Genomic DNA, 17,992 nt, shown 5'->3' on the forward strand with positions numbered 1-17,992 from the left:
AAGGGCCATTTCCATCAATATGATGACCAGATATATAAGCTGGGTTAAATATGCTGTGTTTCCGCGGACTTACTGGCGACGTGTTCCCACTTGATAAACAACATGTTTACTGGATTGGACGAGTGTCATGAGTTGAGATGGCCATATGGGTAAAAATAATAATTGAGCTGAGTTTGCCTTTTTCATATTTTGTTAAGATTTGCGAACAAAGGAGTTCCATAGGAGTGAAGCCGAAGTTTGCTTACTAGGGAGGTGTAATACGGCTAGATATCGAGACTTATAACTAACCGCTATACCGCACAGCTTCATATGACATAAGCCTCCGGGCGGTCGATGAGGTGCTTTCAAGGGTTGTGCTAGATTGACTAAAAAGGGTGTTTTATGCGGCTACCACCCAACACCTCTTCCCAATTAGTAAACTCGATAATTGATCTTGAAAACACCGTGTTCTTGTATTTAAAGAGGAACACCATCCACATCTACTCATTTTATGGTTGACCGAAATTCTAATATTATCGTGGCGAGATATTGGCGTTGAAGAACCATAGTGCTCTAATAGTGTGTCCAGGTACATTTAGTGACTAAAAGATAGTTATGGCGACCTGGAAGATTGAGGGCTGTACCGTGGCGGACGCCGCGGCCTTATCGCGCAATAATATGAGTGCTTTCTGGGATGATCCGACGTGGATTTTGCTCTGGCCAAAGGATATCACACGGGAGTTCTTAATTGAACAAGTCGCAAAGCGCTATCCGCGCATGCTCACAAATGATCGTGAAGAGAAGCGTCACCAAAAGGCCGTGGATCCTAATACTGGTGCTCTCGTCGGCTACGCTCGTTGGATACTCCCGCCTAGCCACTTCAATGCGAAAGATGGAGGCCCTGAGTGGCCCGAGGCGCAGACACCTGAAGTTACCGATGAAGAAAAAAGACAGTTCGAAGAGCTAGCTAAGTCGGCTTGGTGGGGCGGGAGACGGGATATGAGTGGGATTGATGATAAGAACGACGTCGTGATGGATCGCATACTAGCAGAACGGCCTTACATTAGTGAGTAGAGATAACTTAACTCTTGATAAGATGTTAGAATAGTTTGCTGACTGGTATTCAGAGCTGGATTATCTAGCTGTTCACCCCGAAAATAAAGGAAAAGGAATAGCCACTGCTCTCGTCGAGAGTGGGATCAGGCATGCCGAAAAGATTGGTGTGCCCATTTTTGTAATGTCCTACAAAGCTGGCCGAGGAGTCTACGAGAGACTTGGATTTAAGGAAGTCGACCGAGTAATCCAGGATGACTCGCAGTATGGTGGTAAAGGGGAGTACGGGGCGTATTTCATGATTTATGAAGTTCCCAAAGTAGCTTGAAGGCTCTAGCTTGAGCTGGCTTGACCTTGATTTCCCAGTTTATTTTGGATGAAATGAGAGAAAGATTTAACCAAAGAACCGAGTCAATACTTGCTGAAACTGAAGCGAATCTCCCACTGACTCTACGGTATGCACCTTTAGCGGTGCCTCTACGATGCTTCTACAGGCGTCAGACAACGCCTAACTTAGGCTACACAGGCCCATAATATGGAATTGCCAAATTTGGATGTCTCATTAATGTTTTGGCCAATAATCATTCAGAGGAAGCTTGGCGACGAACTTCAACCACCACTAGAACTGCACTGGAAAGTTGATGCTTGGGCGATGGAGTTTGGTTGGACTGAACCTAATTGCTACTTGGCTCCGGGGGAGTGCCTTATGTAATTGCTTAACCTACTTCATGCGAACTCTCGTGCCACCTTGGGAGACAAGATGGCCGCGAAGCTACTATTTCTTATTTTGAAAATCTACCTGCGCGATCTAAACTCGTCGTATGCGAGTATTGGTAACTATTAGCTGGTAATATCGTATTACATGGACCAATGACCTCCTCGTTGGGGGTTATAATACCTAGGTATTCATCCTGGCCTAGCATCGCGTGCAAAGCTATCCTGCTTGCTAATCCGCGACGTATACAGCTATCGTGGTGCATTCTGGCGGCATCTAGTTCCGAATATCGAAAATAAACCGCTATACAATTCCTGTTCCTGCTATCTTGGGTATCAAGCATCCTCCATAACTAAATCTGGGTCAACCTCGGTACCCAAATCTCGGTCCTCTAAAAATGATCGGCCAAGTAACGCATCTGGGAGGTAATCCTGCTTCACTTTGCCGTCTTTGTAATTGGGGTTGTATTTATACTCTCGTCCATACCTAAGCTCTCGCATCAACCTCGTCGGCGCGTTTCGTAGGTGAATAGGTACTGGTAAGGCGGCCACACCTGGCTCCTTTAGGGCCGCAAAGGCATTATTCAACCCTCTGTAGGCACGTGTGCTCTTTGGTGCAAGTGAAAGCGCTACTGCGCAGTGGGCTAAGGGTATTCGGGCTTCTGGCATTCCGATCTGTTGCGTAGCGGTAAAAGTTGAGGTCGCTAAACTGAGGAGAGAGCTATCCGCTAGGCCGACATCTTCGGACGCTATTACGACCATTCGTCGGGCGATGAAGAGGGGATCTTCTCCAGATTGGAGCATCCGAGCTAGGTAATATAATGCAGCGTCTGCATCCGAACCGCGGACTGACTTATGGAAAGCTGAAATCGTATCGTAATGTTGGTCGCCCGCCCGATCATATACTAATGTTTTCGTTAAAGAAGCCTTCATTGTTTCTTTCGTCATGCCTTCTTTATTCACTAAAGACATGGCAAGTTCTAGTAGATTAAGTGCTGTTCGTGCGTCACCATCGGCAAAATTGGCGAGGTAACTCATTAATTCTTCATCGAGGAGGGGGGATTGTGGTGTTGAAGTAGTGGCAAGCTCTGCCTGTAATGCCCGAGACAGAACACGCTGGACATCGGTCGTAGTTAGTTTCTGTAGGGTGAAAGTTCGACACCTTGACAACAGCGCATTGACAACCTTGAAGCTTGGGTTCTCAGTTGTCGCACCGATTAGTGTAATCGTGCCTGCTTCGACGGGCTTTAGGAATACGTCCTGTTGCGATTTTGAGAAACGGTGAATCTCGTCGCAAAATATTATCGTTTTTCGGCCGGTCAATTGTGATTCGTGGGCCGCCTCGCTAAATATCTTCTTGCATTCCGCCACACCCGAACTTGTCGCATTCATCTCAATAAACCGAGAACCGACCATATTTGCTATACATCGTGCGATCGTAGTCTTGCCTGTACCCGATGCGCCCCAGAGAATCATGGACGGCACTCGATCCGATTCGATTAGCGATCGTAGGACACCGTGGGGACCGACTAAATCTTGGCCAAATACATCGTCGAAATTCCGAGGTCGCATTCGCTCGGCGAGTGGTGCTGCTTTACTCATTTTGGTCCTCTTCACTATAGGTCCCGTCTCTGCAGGGACTACATCTTCTGTCTTGCCGTTCGCATCGCGAATTGGCGAATTTTCTCCTGGTCCCTCCTCGAAAGAACGTTTCTGACCTCCATTTAATTTGGGCGTCCCTGTCGTCGTACCGTTGATTATGGGCGTAAGAACTTTCGCGGTCGTCGGTTGTCGCTTGGCTGAAGGGGTTGAGAAAAAGCTCGACGCTGGCCGTTTTTGTGACGATGTGGTACCATTTCCTTGGGTAGGAGGCATATTCGGAGACGATGATATGGATGAAGGATCAATTACAAAAGTCTGGCATCCTGAATCGAGGTGATCGTTGATCTTCAATCCTTGGACTTGCTTACCGCAAACCGGACATTCCACCATTGTGACGTTGGGTGTATTGAAGTAGAGAAGGAATGGAGGAATTTGATGAGCTCATTAATGATAAAATCCAACGCCGGTTTCAATCCAAACGAGTGACTAAATAAACAAAAAAATGAGCCGATGTAATGCTTCTCCCAGATTCAGCCGAATTCCTGACGCGAAATAGATAGGGAGACAGGAGAGATAGAGAGAAGACGCGATCGAATGAATGAATGTATTGTAGAATTATGTCGGGTGCACAAGCTAGATAATCTTATCGATAGTGTGAATATGGCATATGCTTACATATGCGGATTACATAAGATAGCGTACTTACATAATAATTTAGATACTTAGGTACAAATTAATATGTGTACGATTTATACGACTCGTATGGATATACGTGCTGTGCACGTAGGTAGGTACGTTATTCGAATATGGCAACAAACACATTGGTATATGCTGGAGCGCATGAGCAAAAGTTATCTATATAGACCTTTGGTAATTAGGTCTTATTAAACCAAACCTTTTATACATAATACCTCGTAGAATCTGTCACATCAACCCGTACCTGGAGGTATTCTCCGGAGGCATAAACCCAGCTTGGTATTGTGACGTGCGATTCGAGGGACAGCGGGTATCGCATAGGATGTACTAGAAATGCCTTCTCAACGTTGTCTCGTGAGAGTTTCACCTCCTCTTAGTTCTTGACCTTTTCACCGGCCGTTGGGGTTCCGCCACCTCAGCTTCACTATCCTCCTCTTCTGATTCAAGGTCTTCGTGATTTACGTCATTTTCGTCCAAGTCTTCTTGACCTTCTAGCTCGTCGTCATCATCCTCGTCTTCACTCGGTTCTTCGTCGTCTTCTGAATCATCTTCGACCACACCATTTGTGACAGGTAGCTCGTCGTCTTCGTCATCCAAGTCCATATTTCCGTTCACCATCTCACCGTCGCTATCTTCCCCTTCCACATAGACGACATCTTCTTCGTCTTCATCTTCATCAATGTCCCTGTTTCGTTGCATGCTTCGGCGTAGTTCCATTTGTGCCTCAAGTAAGTCAAGCTTACCCTTGAGGGCTAGAAGAGAATTGAGACCTCTTGATCGTTCTTCTAATACTCGATGAAGCTCGCTTAACTTCTTCGACAATCCAGGTTGGGTTGCCAGTGCACCTCCATGTGCAATTAATGTCCATTGTACCCAAGTCATGAGACTACCTGCTCGTCCTGGGCGCCTGTGCATTCTCGTAGCGAGTTTGGTAAGTAGTGTTCCTGCGAGACTAGAGTCTAATCTTTGAATGGTATTTCGGACGGTAGTGAGATCGGTGGTGTGAAGACAAGACTCTAGAAGGTCTGAATCGTCGGTGCGAAGAGCTTGGGTTAGAACAGTCCCAAGAGATGAGATGCTGGGTGGTACTAAGGACCGCCCTGGAGTGACGAGAGTGTTGGATTGTGCAGATATCGCAGCTGGGACTTCAATGGTGTCGTTTGCGCGGGCGAGTTCGCCGAATGTAGGTTGGGCGGGTTCTTGGTCAGACTCGCCGTCCGTTGGTAAATTGGGCGAAGGCATATCAACATCGACATCTTCGTTGTTCTCTTGTTGCGATTGTGTGGGTTTGTTTGCTATTATTTGACTTTGGGATACTTCTGTCCCGGGTCTAGTCTTACTGCCTGGCTTCGTAGGCTCACCCTCACTCTGCTCATTGTCTGTGACCTCGTATTCGCTGCTACCAGAGTCGCTCGAAATCTCTATTACTTTCTCGTCTATAGCCTCGCTTTCCTTTGTGATTTCTGGGGCAGAGACAGCTGTCTCGGACTCGTTTATTGTAGCTTTCAAAGGCTTCTTTGCGCTTTGCTTAACAACTGGGTGAACAATCTTGCTCGAGGGTTTTCGTTTGGTCGACATTTTGCTCCTAGTGATTGAGAAAAAAAAAGATTGAGGAGGGTGACTGTGTTAAAAGGTTTGGATTTGTAAAATTATAACCCAAACACAGGCATCCCGGGTTATGAGGGGTGAAGGCGCAAGATTTGTGAATATTATACTTTGCGCGATCAATCAAGATGTTAAGAAACTAAAGGTACCCGTACTTTTTTTTTTGCTCTCCGATAACATTATCGATCTAGACCCATTTTCTACTTCGATAGGCGGTTAGTATTCCCGTTTCCGAAGCTTATGTGCGGGCCATTGCTTAAATGATCCAAGTGAGGCCGGAAGGTGGTCTAGGCTTAAGAAGACGATGTACCTAAGTACTGGTACATATTCGGCCGTAGCTTACCCACCCCCAAGTCAAAACCCATTTGCCCTGCCACTACTTTTTTCGGATTGAATGGGTCTTGATTACAATATTTCTCCTCCACCGCAACTTTTTTTTCTGTTCAGACCGATTCAGCACTTTACAATTGAATGACACAACCGTCGAGTTCTCAACCCCTCGCATGGACTAAATGAGTGAGTGCCTTATTTTTACCACATATCTGATATAGTCGAAGTCTATGACGATTCTCCAAGGGTCCAACACGTTTCTTCAGGCTGTAATACGTCTTCTTGAAGCGAACAAAGACGACCTTTGACAACGACATTCTAACATCAGCCCCCTTTTCGGGATCATGTGACGATTTATCACGGATTAAGTGGCGGGTGGTGGCCAAACCCGAATTTTTCCCTTGATGAGTCAACAAGCAATCGTTCCCTATAGTTACACGCCCCCGGGTACGACAATTATCGAAAAAAAGAGACGGCCGGTGGCCCCCATCATTTCAAATTTGCAGGGGTCTCCAAGCATTACGCGTTACTATTGGGTAGTCGCCGGAGAGTCATCATTGCGCTCAACTTTTGATTGGCTCTCCGAATCTAGCCCCGTCAAACATTATTTCTTGTCAAAAATCTTCGAGCATCGGGTCGTTCTTTTGCTTGTTCCTCCAGCAGAAACGAACAAAATTTTTCAACGGCGGCCAAAACAGCTATCAAACCTAACGACATAAGATTCTATCTTTTGTTAACCATTCTCAACCGTTTTCGATCTTCGTTTTGACGTTATTGATTTACTGTCGAAATTTATAATAGGAAGTTTATATGCACAAAGAGGGTCATCAATTGATTGCACCGTGGTAGGTAGCAGTTTTTCAATTCCTTCGTTCCCTCGCTATTATTTTTCAATTGACCATTTATTTGTTATTGTGTGTATTTCTACTTTGCACAATGCTGTGTTCACACATGCATGTTGCGTGTACTTGATCACTCTTAGGAAGTGCACCCTGATCCTTGTCTCAAAGGGACCCACGTCTCGATATCCCGATGCCGTGATTTGCTACTGGGACGTTTGTTAGAACCACAGTAGGTGCGTCCCCATTGTGATCCTTGTCGTAACTCCCCAGTGATGGCGAACCGTGATTTCGCAGGCCGGGAAAGCGCGTTCTACAAATAGGAAAGTGGCCCCAATCCAGAAATTTTCGCGACGAAGAAAAAAAAGAGACCTCTGATTCCTGAGATTTTTTTTACAACCCTTCCTCCTATTTTTCCATTTCTGCCCAACCCCAACCCCCCCTCTCCCTATTATTCCGATCACCGACACCGCCTCGCATTTAGAGAGATTGATTTCATACCTCACCACCACCACCGCCGCACGCGCACCACGCGACGAGAAGTACCCAAGTACCTTTCTCTCTTTCGCGCATTAATTTTTTTGTCTTGCCTTATTTTCCCTCCTAAGTGCAAGCTGCTGCTCATCGATTCGCTGCTTTAATATTTTAAGGGTTTTATTTTTTTTTATTCATTCCCATCCTTCCCTTAAAACGGTAACATCGCGAGTGAGTATCGCGACCGACTACCGCTTGGACCAACCGGTGCATCCCATCCATCCGTCCATCAATCCCTCTTTAGTTGCCGCGCAGTCGCGATCGCGCCTCATCACTAAGGCCTCGAGCCCCATTGACGACGTCTAAGTGCCTACCTAATAACGGTATTCACTTCTCGTTGGCTCATATCATCAATTCATCAATTCTTGTTTGGTCTGATTAAGTTCAACGCACCAAACGGTCTTGATTATACACGGGTGCAACTTCGCAAACACGTTTCGCATCTGTACATCGCATCACATCGCGATATCCCGTTGACGGCGTTCTACGTTCGCGAGAGGAATCTACATATCGTCGTCGCCTTGCCGTCGCCTCGCCACCGGCGCACTTACCTAATCTCTTTATCCAACCTTCTCCCGCGACAATAGGATTTCGATCTGGGACTCGATTTGAGCTGGTGCATCCTTTGTCCTCTTCATAATCGAAAGTAAGTTGATGAATATTTTCTTGATTATCCTTTCTTTTTCCAACCCCTGTATTGCTGCCCCTTGACTTGATACGGCTTGCCTTGCTATGCGGAGGAGGAAATAAATTCTATTTCATCTCTACCGGCGTCCCCATAATTGTCGTAAATACGCAGCTCCCTCCTCACCGTTCATTTTGGCCGCCAGTCTCCGGTGTCCGGCTGCCGCTTCCGTGGTCTACGAACACATCCCCAAATTCTTTGCGCCGGCATTGGTGTCTTGATATATATAAGTCGTTCATCAGAGGCATCTACTGTCTAGGTAGGTTCGACAAGCGTCATGGCCCTCAATTATCGACTTAAAATTCGCCCTAGGGACAATGCAATTTGGTCAATGTGACCTGCTAGCCCGTCTAGAGTTTTATAGAAATGACGCGCTGGCGAGGGGGTTGAGTTGAGGGTTAACTCAACATCTCGGCATAGCGTCATTTACTTTCTTATTATCAGATCGAGCAGTGTTTATTTAAATAATGCCATCTCCGAATCAACAATCTTGTTTTATTTCAACCAACTAATTTTCCCGATGGCACAATCCTCTTCCAATTGGTCCACCACGTCGCAACAATAACAACCGGCGCAAACTAACTTCACTTAATCACCCTTATATCGTCAACCATCTCGTCGCTTTTTTTTTTTTTTTTCTTTTACTCTTTCGCTTCTTTTCTACGTATACATATTTTGTATAATCGGTCTCACCATGTCAAGTCTGAATTCCCCGCAATCGTCTGTTGCCGTGGTTATTTACGCTGGTACTAACACGAGGTTTAGCCAAGTCAGGATTTCGAAACAAATAGTCCTAAAAGGTAGGCTATTTTATTTTTCCATTCTCGTAGGGCAATTTAGATTTCCTACACGAGCATTGCGCACACCCCATGTTGTTAATTGTTTACGTTTTAACGATTAAATCATCAAATCTATTCATCACTGATTAAGCGTTTTCCAGGCCAAGCACATGTGAACCAGCCGATCAATCCGATCGCCGCGACCCCGAACCAATACTCATCCACAGTTGCAACCCATATTATTAGTGGGTGTATGGCAATCATGGCAACTGAACAACCTCAGACCCTGCCGGTTTCTCAGAAGACGGCCGCTTCAGGCCTGGACGAAGAGATGGTTGACGGACCGGAAACGCAGGAAGTCAATGGGTAAGTGCGCATTATGCATTTCTCGAACCCAGCCAAGCTAAATGATTGTTCCTTATAGGCATTCTAAATCGGACGACGACGATAAGCCGAAATCTGATGAGAAACCCACCGTCAACGGGAAGACGGAATCGGCGGAGTCATTAGAGCCCACAAAAGAAAATGCCGATGATTCTGCAAACCAAAAAGCGTTCGCTGCCAATAATGGTCTCCCAGAACAAGCGCCGGATAAAACGATTTCAGAACCTCTGCCCTCCGCCGACGCCGATATAGACGCTGAAATGCCAGATGCAAATGGCACTCCGGCTGTCAACAATTCATCGTCCATAATGGAATCAGATAGGGAGAAGGCCACAGAACCCGAAGAATCTGAAAAAGTTTCCACAGCGGAGCAGAACTCCGAGGACAAGAATCCCCCATCCGATGGTCCCGCTACCGATCAACCCATAGACTCGATGGATCTAGACACCCCTGTGGAACGTACTGAAGCTGAACCAGCAGTTAAGAGTGATGATGAGATTAAGGACAAGCCTACAAACGACAGTGCTTCGGCGCCTTCGTCATCCCAAGATCTTAGTCAGCCATCCGCAGGCCTCGCCAAATTAGACATCAAGAGTGCCCAAGCGGACGTTGCAACTTCTCAACCTGATACACCTATGACCGACCAGCCCTCATCCGCAGGAAAGGTTCGAGAGCGCGAGGATGATGACGGTGAAGAGCGGGCAGCTAAGCGCGCAAAAACAGAGGATCCTAGCGAGTCCACAGCAGATTCTCTAGTTGTCGCGGGTCCACTGCCGTCTACTACGCCGTCGAACGAACCAGTTAGTCAGGACCTAGATGGTCAAACAATCACTCCCTTCCAGAACAAACAGCTGCGACTGGTTTTGGCTGGCATTAAGAAGACAAAGAATGGGATCAACTTCCGACAGTCAGTGGAGAGGTTGTGGCCAGGCTTATGGGAAGACTACAAGAACAAGGTAGAGAACCCAGTGGATATTTCTCTATTTGAGTCGAAGCTCCGCGAGGATAAATATACCAACTATGGTGCATTCAAGGCCGACCTCCAATTGCTTTACCAGAACTCAGTCGCGTTCAATGGTGAATCGAATGGAATTACGTTAGCTGCGCGCATGGTTAGAGATAATATTCTAAACAAGTTGGGTGAGATTGTTAAAATGGAGGAACCCACCAAGCCTGAGAAGGGAAAGGCGCATCCAACTCGTCATCCTGAGCCACGCGCAGCGACACAACCTCGCCGTCAATCGCAATCACAACCCCGCGCGCCGGCAGCGAGCCCAAAGCCAAGGCCCACCCCGCCGGCTCAAGCAACGTCATCCACGCCTACATCATCTACGGCCCCAGCTTTTGCGATTCCCCCTAACGGTATCCCTCAAATCCGTCGTGATTCTACGCGAGAGGATAGCGATAGGCCGAAGCGACCAATTCACCCCCCAAAGAACCGCGATCTGGACTACGCAGCGGGTAATCGCAAGAAACTAGAGCCAGAGCAACGATTCTTTGAGGTTGTTTTAGATGAGGTCAAGAAAGGGAAACATTATGCTTTAAATCAGTGGTTCCTCACACCCGTGGATCCAGTAGCCTTGAATATTCCAACTTACTTTAGCATTGTCAAGAAGCCAATGGACCTCGCCACCATGACCCGAAAGAACTATGAGGGCGAGTACAAGAATGTTAAGGACATTGAGAAGGATATGAGATTAATTGTCCACAATGCCGAGCTTTTCAATGGCCAGAACCATGACGTGTCTCTACTGGCAAAACGTCTCGAGGAACTCTTCAAGGGTGAACTAGCGAAGAGAGACCAATGGATGAAGAAATACCAACCCCCCGAGCCTCCCTCTACGACCAACGTACCTACTGCTAGCCCTGAACGCCATCATGATTCCGAGGAAGAGAGCGAGGCTGATGGTGATGATAACGAAGGTAGCGAAGTCATTCGCAACCTACAATCCCGGCTAGATGAGGAGCAAGATAAACTAAATACTCTACTGGGTTCCAAGAAACCAGATCTTACCATGATTGAGATTCAGCAGTCAATGGTTTCAATGCTCCAGAGAAAACTTGTGGAGGAGAGAACCAAGTCTCATAGCGAGGAGAAGAAGCCCAAGCCTAAGAAGAAGAGCTCCAAGAGTAAACCAAAGTCCGGGGCGAGCGGTGCTGGGGCTACGGGTAGTAAGAAAGCGACAGCTGGAGGTGCAGCATCCACTAAGAAGGGATCCAGTAACAGCACTAGCCATAAGAAGGCAGCGCCTAAGAGTCGCCCGGTTGGTCCATTGGAGAAGGCTGTCATTGCCGAAGGTATTAATGAGCTGGATGGCGGAACTCTAACTAAAGCCGTCGAAATTATCAAGAAGGATACTGGCCAGAATGTAAGTTGCCGAGTGTATAAGATGTTCATTGTCCTTATTTCCATTCTTTGCCCGTGTTGAGATGAATCCTTCACGCCGGACGGAGGCTAATATCGTTGCAGGAGAATGATGACGGCGAAATGGAACTGGACATAGATGCCCTATCCACGGATGCTCTCCGAAGACTATATGACCTGATCCATAGAGTTAGCCCACACATTCGCGCTGGACTGGAGAAGAAGCCGGAGTTTAGTCACGCCACTGAGGTAGAAACGAAGCCCAAGGCTAATGCGCCCAGCAAGGCCAAGAAGAACAAGCCCATGAATAAACATGAGCAAGAACGTAAAATCGAACAGCTCCGTGAGCTCAAGGCTCAACTTCAGCGCCATGGTAGTGGAAGTCAAGAGCCCTTGCCTGGCGAAGTTGAGGATAGCCGACCCGCTGAGTCAAGTGAAGAGGAGAGCGATTCCGAAGAAGAGTAAAGGAACGAAGTTCCCAACTGACGAAATGCGCAATGCGCATTAACCCAAGTTTTGACATTGGGACATGATTGATGTCCCATCAATTTCATAGCCTGATTTGAGAGGCTCAACCCGGCGCCTGCTGCGCTGAGGGGGAGTGTGTGTAGCTGTAGAAAAGAGATTTCAAGAAGCTTAACACTGTAAGAGTATAATTCCTCCAGACAGCTCAGCTACCTGAGTAGGAGGTTCACAGCTGTGTTTCCCGAGCAAGTCACACTCGGGTGACTAGGAGACGCCATTGAGTCAGAAGACGTGGAGTCGATTTGCTGAGAATCAATTAGCAGATTCTTTTGCTAGTATGATGCTACCGCATGATTCTGGGGGACTCAGAATTCGATGAGTTGACAATAAAGCCAATAACTGTCATATAACGCTGCCTTTATCATTTCATACGTGATCAATCGAGTAGACGTGAGTGTACGTTCATGCCTGTCTGGACCTAAGCAGGCAGACAATAGGCAGCGACATGTTGCCAACGTCGCTTAGAGATATCGTCGCCTGCTTGATGAAAAAATAGATTATCCATCATCAAGCAGAGTCGTGGTAGTGCCAGTTCTCTTGTCAAGGCAAAGAGTAAAGAAGAGGAATAGTTGTATATCCAATGCGAATTGACATAGACGTAAGGGTTTTAATAGAATTATAAAAAGGTCGAACGAGTGAGAACCATGGAGCATTGAGGGTACCTTCAAGTGGTAAACATGAAAGATGTCCTTATTTATCAGAAAGATCGGACGCGCAAGGGACTTAAATACCAATTTGCTCTCCTAGATCGGCACATGATGGTTTTTATATGCTTACACAAACAGGGGCATCATGTATTTATATCACAAGAGGAGGGCTTTGACTTTTTATTACTATCCAGACCATCTGCGTCCATTTACTATTATTAATGCAGACAAACCACCGGCTCAAGATAAACTTTTGATTAGTTGGGAATAAGATTTAGGAACGAAGTAGGACGCATCAATATGTTCAGACATAGTTTGTACCTAGATTGGACGAGAAGATCAGCAAGAACCTTATATCTTTATTGATTTTATTTTTCTGCTCAGATCGCAAGGAAGTTTATGAATCTATAAATAGCCATCTTCCCCTTCTCTTCTCTTCTTCGAACTTGATCACTATCAACCACAAACCGAGCAATCACAACAATAAAAAAAACTCTTGAACCACAAGATATCAGAAAATATCAACCCATCTTTCATACTCCTATCACTATCCATCACCACACCTACTATTACAAAAACTACTACATCTCCGAAGTCTTCACTATACCAATAAAAATGTTTGCCCGTACGTTCCAGATGCTCGTAGCGGCTCTTCTATGCGTGGCCGCTTGTCTGGGTTCACCACTCCCCGACGAGGTCGGCAACTATACGATAAAACCCCCAGAGGGTTTCAATGTTTTCTTCTGCCGCACCAACACCAGGCCGGGCGCGCCAATATCAGGGTATGACCAAATAGAGCTGGCCAACTGTTTCCAAACCTTCAGGGACCTAGGTGAGTCATACCTGAATTTTTTATTTCCTTCTCCTATTAGTCTTGGCCGTCTGCCCATAGTAGCATAGATAACTAATAAATGGAGCAGGTGAATGGGGAAAACATTGGTGCCCAAACACAGACCAATGGATCTCATTCGAAGGAAGAAAAGCAAGTACTATTTGAATCACCCCCCTAACTCATATAGGGGTCATCGCTAACCTTGTCACTGTAGTGGTCCGAGGTAGACCACTGTGTCAATGCCTGCAGAGAGTGCTTCGCCGACTCTATAAACCAGCAGGCATCTAATATGCACTGCCACAAGTGGGTTGGCTCCTCTGCAACCTGCGATGTAAAATACGGGCGTAAGACTTGATTTTTGGGGGGTTTTTCTCCTGTGATCCAGCGTTCGTAATGAGGCTATGGCTATTTGAGCACGATATGTGATATACGAGATTGGTACCATCTACATATTTACCACTACCTGTATAATTTGGTATATACCATTGTCTGTATACATGCTACTATCCATATGTATACGATAATCTACATAGTTAAAATCACTTCGCACAACAACACCGTGATAGTTTTCCACATGTGATGAGTCATTCGAAAATACGTAGGTAGTGTTTGTTCCCACGCATTGACTCGTGTCAGAGCGAGTGCGACCTGACGGTAGCATCTCGTACTTACTAGTATTAAGATTTCTGGAAAGTTTGCGTCCTATCCATCTCTATTCTCGTCGATGTCGTCTACCTAGTTTGTGGTATATGATATTCCTTGATTATTACAGAAGTGTGAATTGCGACCGCGACGATGACTATAATCAAAGCGCTAAAATGGACTCGCCTGATCAAGCCCAACCCCGAATCATTTTCTCAATAAAACACATAAATCTTCCCCAACAAGTTTCTAGGACCTTAATGGTAACGCACAGATGAATTATTTTGCACCGAAAGAAGGGGACCCACCAATGTCCGACGTCGCTCGTAGCACTGCCCGATTTTGGGAATTCCGGCGGTATCTCGAGATTAAAACTTTCAGAAATTGAGAGGTCTACCATTTCAACAGGTGATGTGGCCTTCTGACTGAAGGACTGAGTGGCGATCCTGAGGATTACGAAGACTCAGGCCAGAGCGTATGTTTCTAAAAATAACATGCTTTGTCGTGAAGCGCTATGGTGACTCTGGTATACGAGAAGCTTTTCGCAGTCGTGCTCTCAAAACGCTTTGAAATTTGCTCGTGCGACAGGGTTTTCTAAGCCCCCCTTGGCAGCATTGCTGCTGGGTGCCTATATCTCCCATCCGCAAGGTCAAAACGGAGAGTACGCCGATATCGTCGTATATCTCTGTAAGCCCGGATGTTCTAACACTTTCCCGTGCCAGGAAGCACTCGATATATATAGTTGAGATTTTCAAATCATCTGAATTATGAGTTAGTAAGAATTTGCTGCTTAAGTTCTGTCGCCGGCTTACTTTCAAGATGACAGCTTTCGCGGATGGATGCTAACATCGGGCCACCACGTTAGCGGATATATCCGACCTTCGTTCCATGTTCATGATAGCTCAGCACTTTCTGTTAATGTTACGAAAAAGTCGAGTCCTGCCAAGCTCCGTTGAAAACCCAATTGACCGGTTCCATATCCCCGAAATCTATTAAGGCGTCCGACATCTAAATGGAAAAACAGTATAAGCGACGTCAAAGTTCATAGAAATGATTATCAACTTACTTCAAAGTCCCAGTCTTCGAATGCTTGAGGCTCTGGGGTCAGATTTATCCCGAGTCCCTCGGTAGATATTTCACTCTGCCCGCGTGCAATCATTTCTTCGAGTAATGGCAAAGTCTTTTCTTCGGATTGCTCCGCGGCTTTGATTAAATATTGCGGAAGCTCTTCTTTCCCAAGACCTTGCATCAACCCCTCGACTTGCGCCGCGAGCAAGCTTGCGAGGAAATAGCCCTTGATACTGGTCTCGCCAGCTTCAATGCATCGTAAAGCCCACGTCTTCCCTTCTTCTAATACGGACAAGAGGTCCTGTCGTATAAGTCCAGGTCCTAGATTGTCTTCTTCTCGTAACTGGACTATTAACTCCGCTGCTATGAGCACACTAGCCTGCAGCACAACGATGCGAAAGAATCCAGATGCGCAGGTCGTGAGGCGTGCTAAATCGTGCCGGTCTAGTGAAGATGTGCTATTGTGCTGGGACTGCGGGGTTGTACTTAGTGGTGGTGGGTATGCGGCACGCCACATTTTCAGTGAAGTTTCAACGACTACCTTTCTAGAGAATGCGTAGGCCGCCTCTTGCATTGCGGGGGCGAAATATGGGATATGGAGGGATAAGACGTAGCGGTTCATGATGAGACTCACTACATCGATTTCGAATTCTGAGGGTTTCGGTCCAGAACTGGATTTGTATCCCTGAAAGGCTTTGAGCACGGGTTTATATGCTGCTTTTAGTTCTGCGTCGAGTCGGAGTGTCTCGCTGTATGTACCGTGGGAATTGTGGTCGTTGAGGAATTTTGCGATTGCAAGGCGGACTGGGAATGTCTTCCGAAGGGCTAGAGCTATGGATGTTTGTGTGAAATGATTTTCTGGTTTTGGAACTGCGTCCTCGGCTGTAATTTGTTCGTCGTCGAAGTTACCGGGGGGTTCGATATCGAACATGTCGAGAGACATGAACGGAGGACCCCCTGAAGTTAGGCTTAGTTGGAGGGATATCTCTATAAGGGTGTTCCATAGTCTTCGGCGCATTTCAGCGGTATACATTGTCATTTTAGGGAGCGTTGTAGGGTCTTTGTGTAACCCCATATACACTGCAGTCCTAAAAAGCGTACCAGCTGAGATCCAGACCAAATCTGGACCTACATCAGCGAATTCTCGAGCAAGAAGAAGTAGGATATTAGTCTGCAGATATGAGATGTTTAATCTGTGCTTAAATCCAGGTTCAGAAACCCAAGTCTGAGCTTCGTAAACCCATTGCATTGCTGAAGTTCTTAGAGAAAATCGATCATCATAGGTGGTTGCTCCGATAGCTAGCACTAATTTCAGCTGGATTAGGAATGCCATGTTAGGCTCGTTAGGTGATACCCAGTGAGCTTCATAGTCCCTTCTGAAATTAGGTACGTGTAGCACCCGATAGATGGGCTCGACTGTCCGAAAATAGCGGTCGACCAGCTCGTCAGCAACGTCCTTAGGGGGCAGTTGTGTATTTGGTGGCGTTGGCCACGGTGGGGCTCTCCGGGCTTTAATTTCCCTTGCCATGGCTTTCGATTTATTCATGAGATAGAAAGCTTTTGATGCCTCTTCTCGTACGAGTGGCTCCATAAGGCCTATAACATCTCGTACCTAATACTTGTCAATCAATCCATGTTCCTTTCCTCATTCATCAAAGAAAGATAAGACGATATGAAAACATACAAGTGGAAATCCAGTTACCCAATGGCTCTGTCCGAAAAGGCGCGTCTTGTGCGTGATGCTGCGGGGAATGGCTTGTGGCTGGCCAAAGCCGTCCTCGTGGTGGATGTGAAAAGTCCCTCCAATGCGTGAGGTAATTGTCTCTATGTTGGATTCTGTAGTAGATGCAGGAGATTGAGATGAAGTTTTAGTTGCTTTAGACAGCTGCTCTTCAAGTTGCCTGATTCGATGATTCAAGGACTCAACATCTTGAGTAGACTGTTGATTGACATGAGACGAGCTAGCGGTTGAAGCGACTTCTCCAGGTGATGATTTGGATGCATTGCTTTGAACAGCCGCTGATGTGTTCGCGCTGGTAGCTGGAGTTGGATAATGAGATTCTGAATTGATTCTCGTTACCCGTTGCGCAGGATGAGAAGCATAATTTGTGTAGACGCAATTCCCGCTTTTAGATCGAACACAATTACTGCAAGGAACTTCCTTATTACACCGGATCTTGCGTCTCCTACAGAGAACACACGAGCTGTATAGGCGTCAGCATTGCGCGATGAAGGGCGCTGAAAACGCCAAGTGACAGCCACTTCCAGGGGGTCCGGGTGCACATACACAGGTGGCCGTCTGCGCCGACGTTCGGATTCGGGCATGATCACCACTAATACAACCCCGTTTTTACTCCTCCTGACTAAAAATGAGTAGAAAATCGAGGAAGGTGGATAAATTTGATAATCGGTAGTTCAAGGAAGAGTTCAAGTGAGGTTCCCCCGATCTGGCCGGGCTGACATCTCCTGTTTTTCTTAGTTGATTCCTGAATTCCCCGAGTCCGATCCCCGAGACCGAGTCTTGGTCGGCTGTATTTATATTGCGGACCCACTCCGGTATATGCCCACAGGCCGTACGATATGTCCCATCACCATGCCGAAATGGCCTAGAAAAACTAGTAATTCTAGATTTGGTTAATGGTACTTATATATGATGGATCCCCCAATATGTGTTGTCGTGTTTCTTTTCATCACCGCGCAGTGCTGTCTAGCA

At 46.5% G+C, this 17,992-nt stretch overlaps 5 protein-coding genes across 5 annotated transcripts; 2 read left to right on the forward strand and 3 right to left on the reverse strand.

The window, feature by feature from the left end:
* The first annotated feature begins 392 nt into the window (after positions 1–392).
* On the forward strand, positions 393–1,464 carry F4822DRAFT_248388 (acyl-CoA N-acyltransferase). Its single transcript, XM_051454400.1, has 2 exons — positions 393–1,045; positions 1,107–1,464. Exons 1-2 carry the CDS (start codon positions 595–597, stop codon positions 1,358–1,360), a joined length of 705 nt encoding a protein of 234 aa, XP_051314283.1. The 5' UTR covers positions 393–594; the 3' UTR covers positions 1,361–1,464.
* A 449-nt stretch (positions 1,465–1,913) lies between these two features.
* Positions 1,914–4,013, reverse strand: F4822DRAFT_248390 (P-loop containing nucleoside triphosphate hydrolase protein). Its single transcript, XM_051454401.1, has one exon. It carries the CDS (start codon positions 3,736–3,738, stop codon positions 2,083–2,085), a length of 1,656 nt encoding a protein of 551 aa, XP_051314284.1. The 5' UTR covers positions 3,739–4,013; the 3' UTR covers positions 1,914–2,082.
* A 134-nt stretch (positions 4,014–4,147) lies between these two features.
* Positions 4,148–5,801, reverse strand: F4822DRAFT_403006 (NUC189-domain-containing protein). Its single transcript, XM_051458082.1, has one exon. It carries the CDS (start codon positions 5,620–5,622, stop codon positions 4,408–4,410), a length of 1,215 nt encoding a protein of 404 aa, XP_051314285.1. The 5' UTR covers positions 5,623–5,801; the 3' UTR covers positions 4,148–4,407.
* Positions 5,802–9,078: 3,277 nt separating this feature from the next.
* Positions 9,079–12,030, forward strand: F4822DRAFT_429131 (Bromodomain-containing protein; the record flags this gene model as incomplete). Its single annotated transcript, XM_051461033.1, has 3 exons — positions 9,079–9,182; positions 9,241–11,569; positions 11,671–12,030. 3 exons carry the CDS (start codon positions 9,079–9,081, stop codon positions 12,028–12,030), a joined length of 2,793 nt encoding a protein of 930 aa, XP_051314286.1.
* A 2,815-nt stretch (positions 12,031–14,845) lies between these two features.
* On the reverse strand, positions 14,846–17,693 carry F4822DRAFT_248452 (putative C6 transcription factor). Its single transcript, XM_051454402.1, has 5 exons — positions 17,567–17,693; positions 16,964–17,483; positions 15,278–16,891; positions 15,024–15,219; positions 14,846–14,971 (listed from the first exon to the last, which is right to left on the reverse strand). The coding sequence occupies exons 1-4, from the start codon at positions 17,602–17,604 to the stop codon at positions 15,133–15,135; spliced, it is 2,259 nt and encodes a 752-aa protein (XP_051314287.1). The 5' UTR covers positions 17,605–17,693; the 3' UTR covers positions 14,846–14,971; positions 15,024–15,132.
* Positions 17,694–17,992: the final 299 nt, after the last annotated feature.

This window comes from Hypoxylon trugodes, assembly GCF_022578975.1.
Source record: "Hypoxylon trugodes strain CBS 135444 unplaced genomic scaffold F4822scaffold_5, whole genome shotgun sequence".
Classification (NCBI taxonomy): domain Eukaryota; kingdom Fungi; phylum Ascomycota; class Sordariomycetes; order Xylariales; family Hypoxylaceae; genus Hypoxylon; species Hypoxylon trugodes.

Coding starts and splice junctions, on each gene's coding strand:
- F4822DRAFT_248388 (XM_051454400.1), top strand. CDS start 595: ATGGCGACCTGGAAGATTGAGGGCTGTACCGTGGCGGACGCCGCGGCC. Junction 1,046..1,106: donor AGCAGAACGGCCTTACATTA/GTGAGTAGAGAT, acceptor ACTGGTATTCAG/AGCTGGATTATCTAGCTGTT.
- F4822DRAFT_248390 (XM_051454401.1), bottom strand. CDS start 3,738: ATGGTGGAATGTCCGGTTTGCGGTAAGCAAGTCCAAGGATTGAAGATC.
- F4822DRAFT_403006 (XM_051458082.1), bottom strand. CDS start 5,622: ATGTCGACCAAACGAAAACCCTCGAGCAAGATTGTTCACCCAGTTGTT.
- F4822DRAFT_248452 (XM_051454402.1), bottom strand. CDS start 17,604: ATGCCCGAATCCGAACGTCGGCGCAGACGGCCACCTGT. Junction 17,484..17,566: donor CGGCGCAGACGGCCACCTGT/GTATGTGCACCC, acceptor ACGCCTATACAG/CTCGTGTGTTCTCTGTAGGA. Junction 16,892..16,963: donor GGGTAACTGGATTTCCACTT/GTATGTTTTCAT, acceptor GACAAGTATTAG/GTACGAGATGTTATAGGCCT.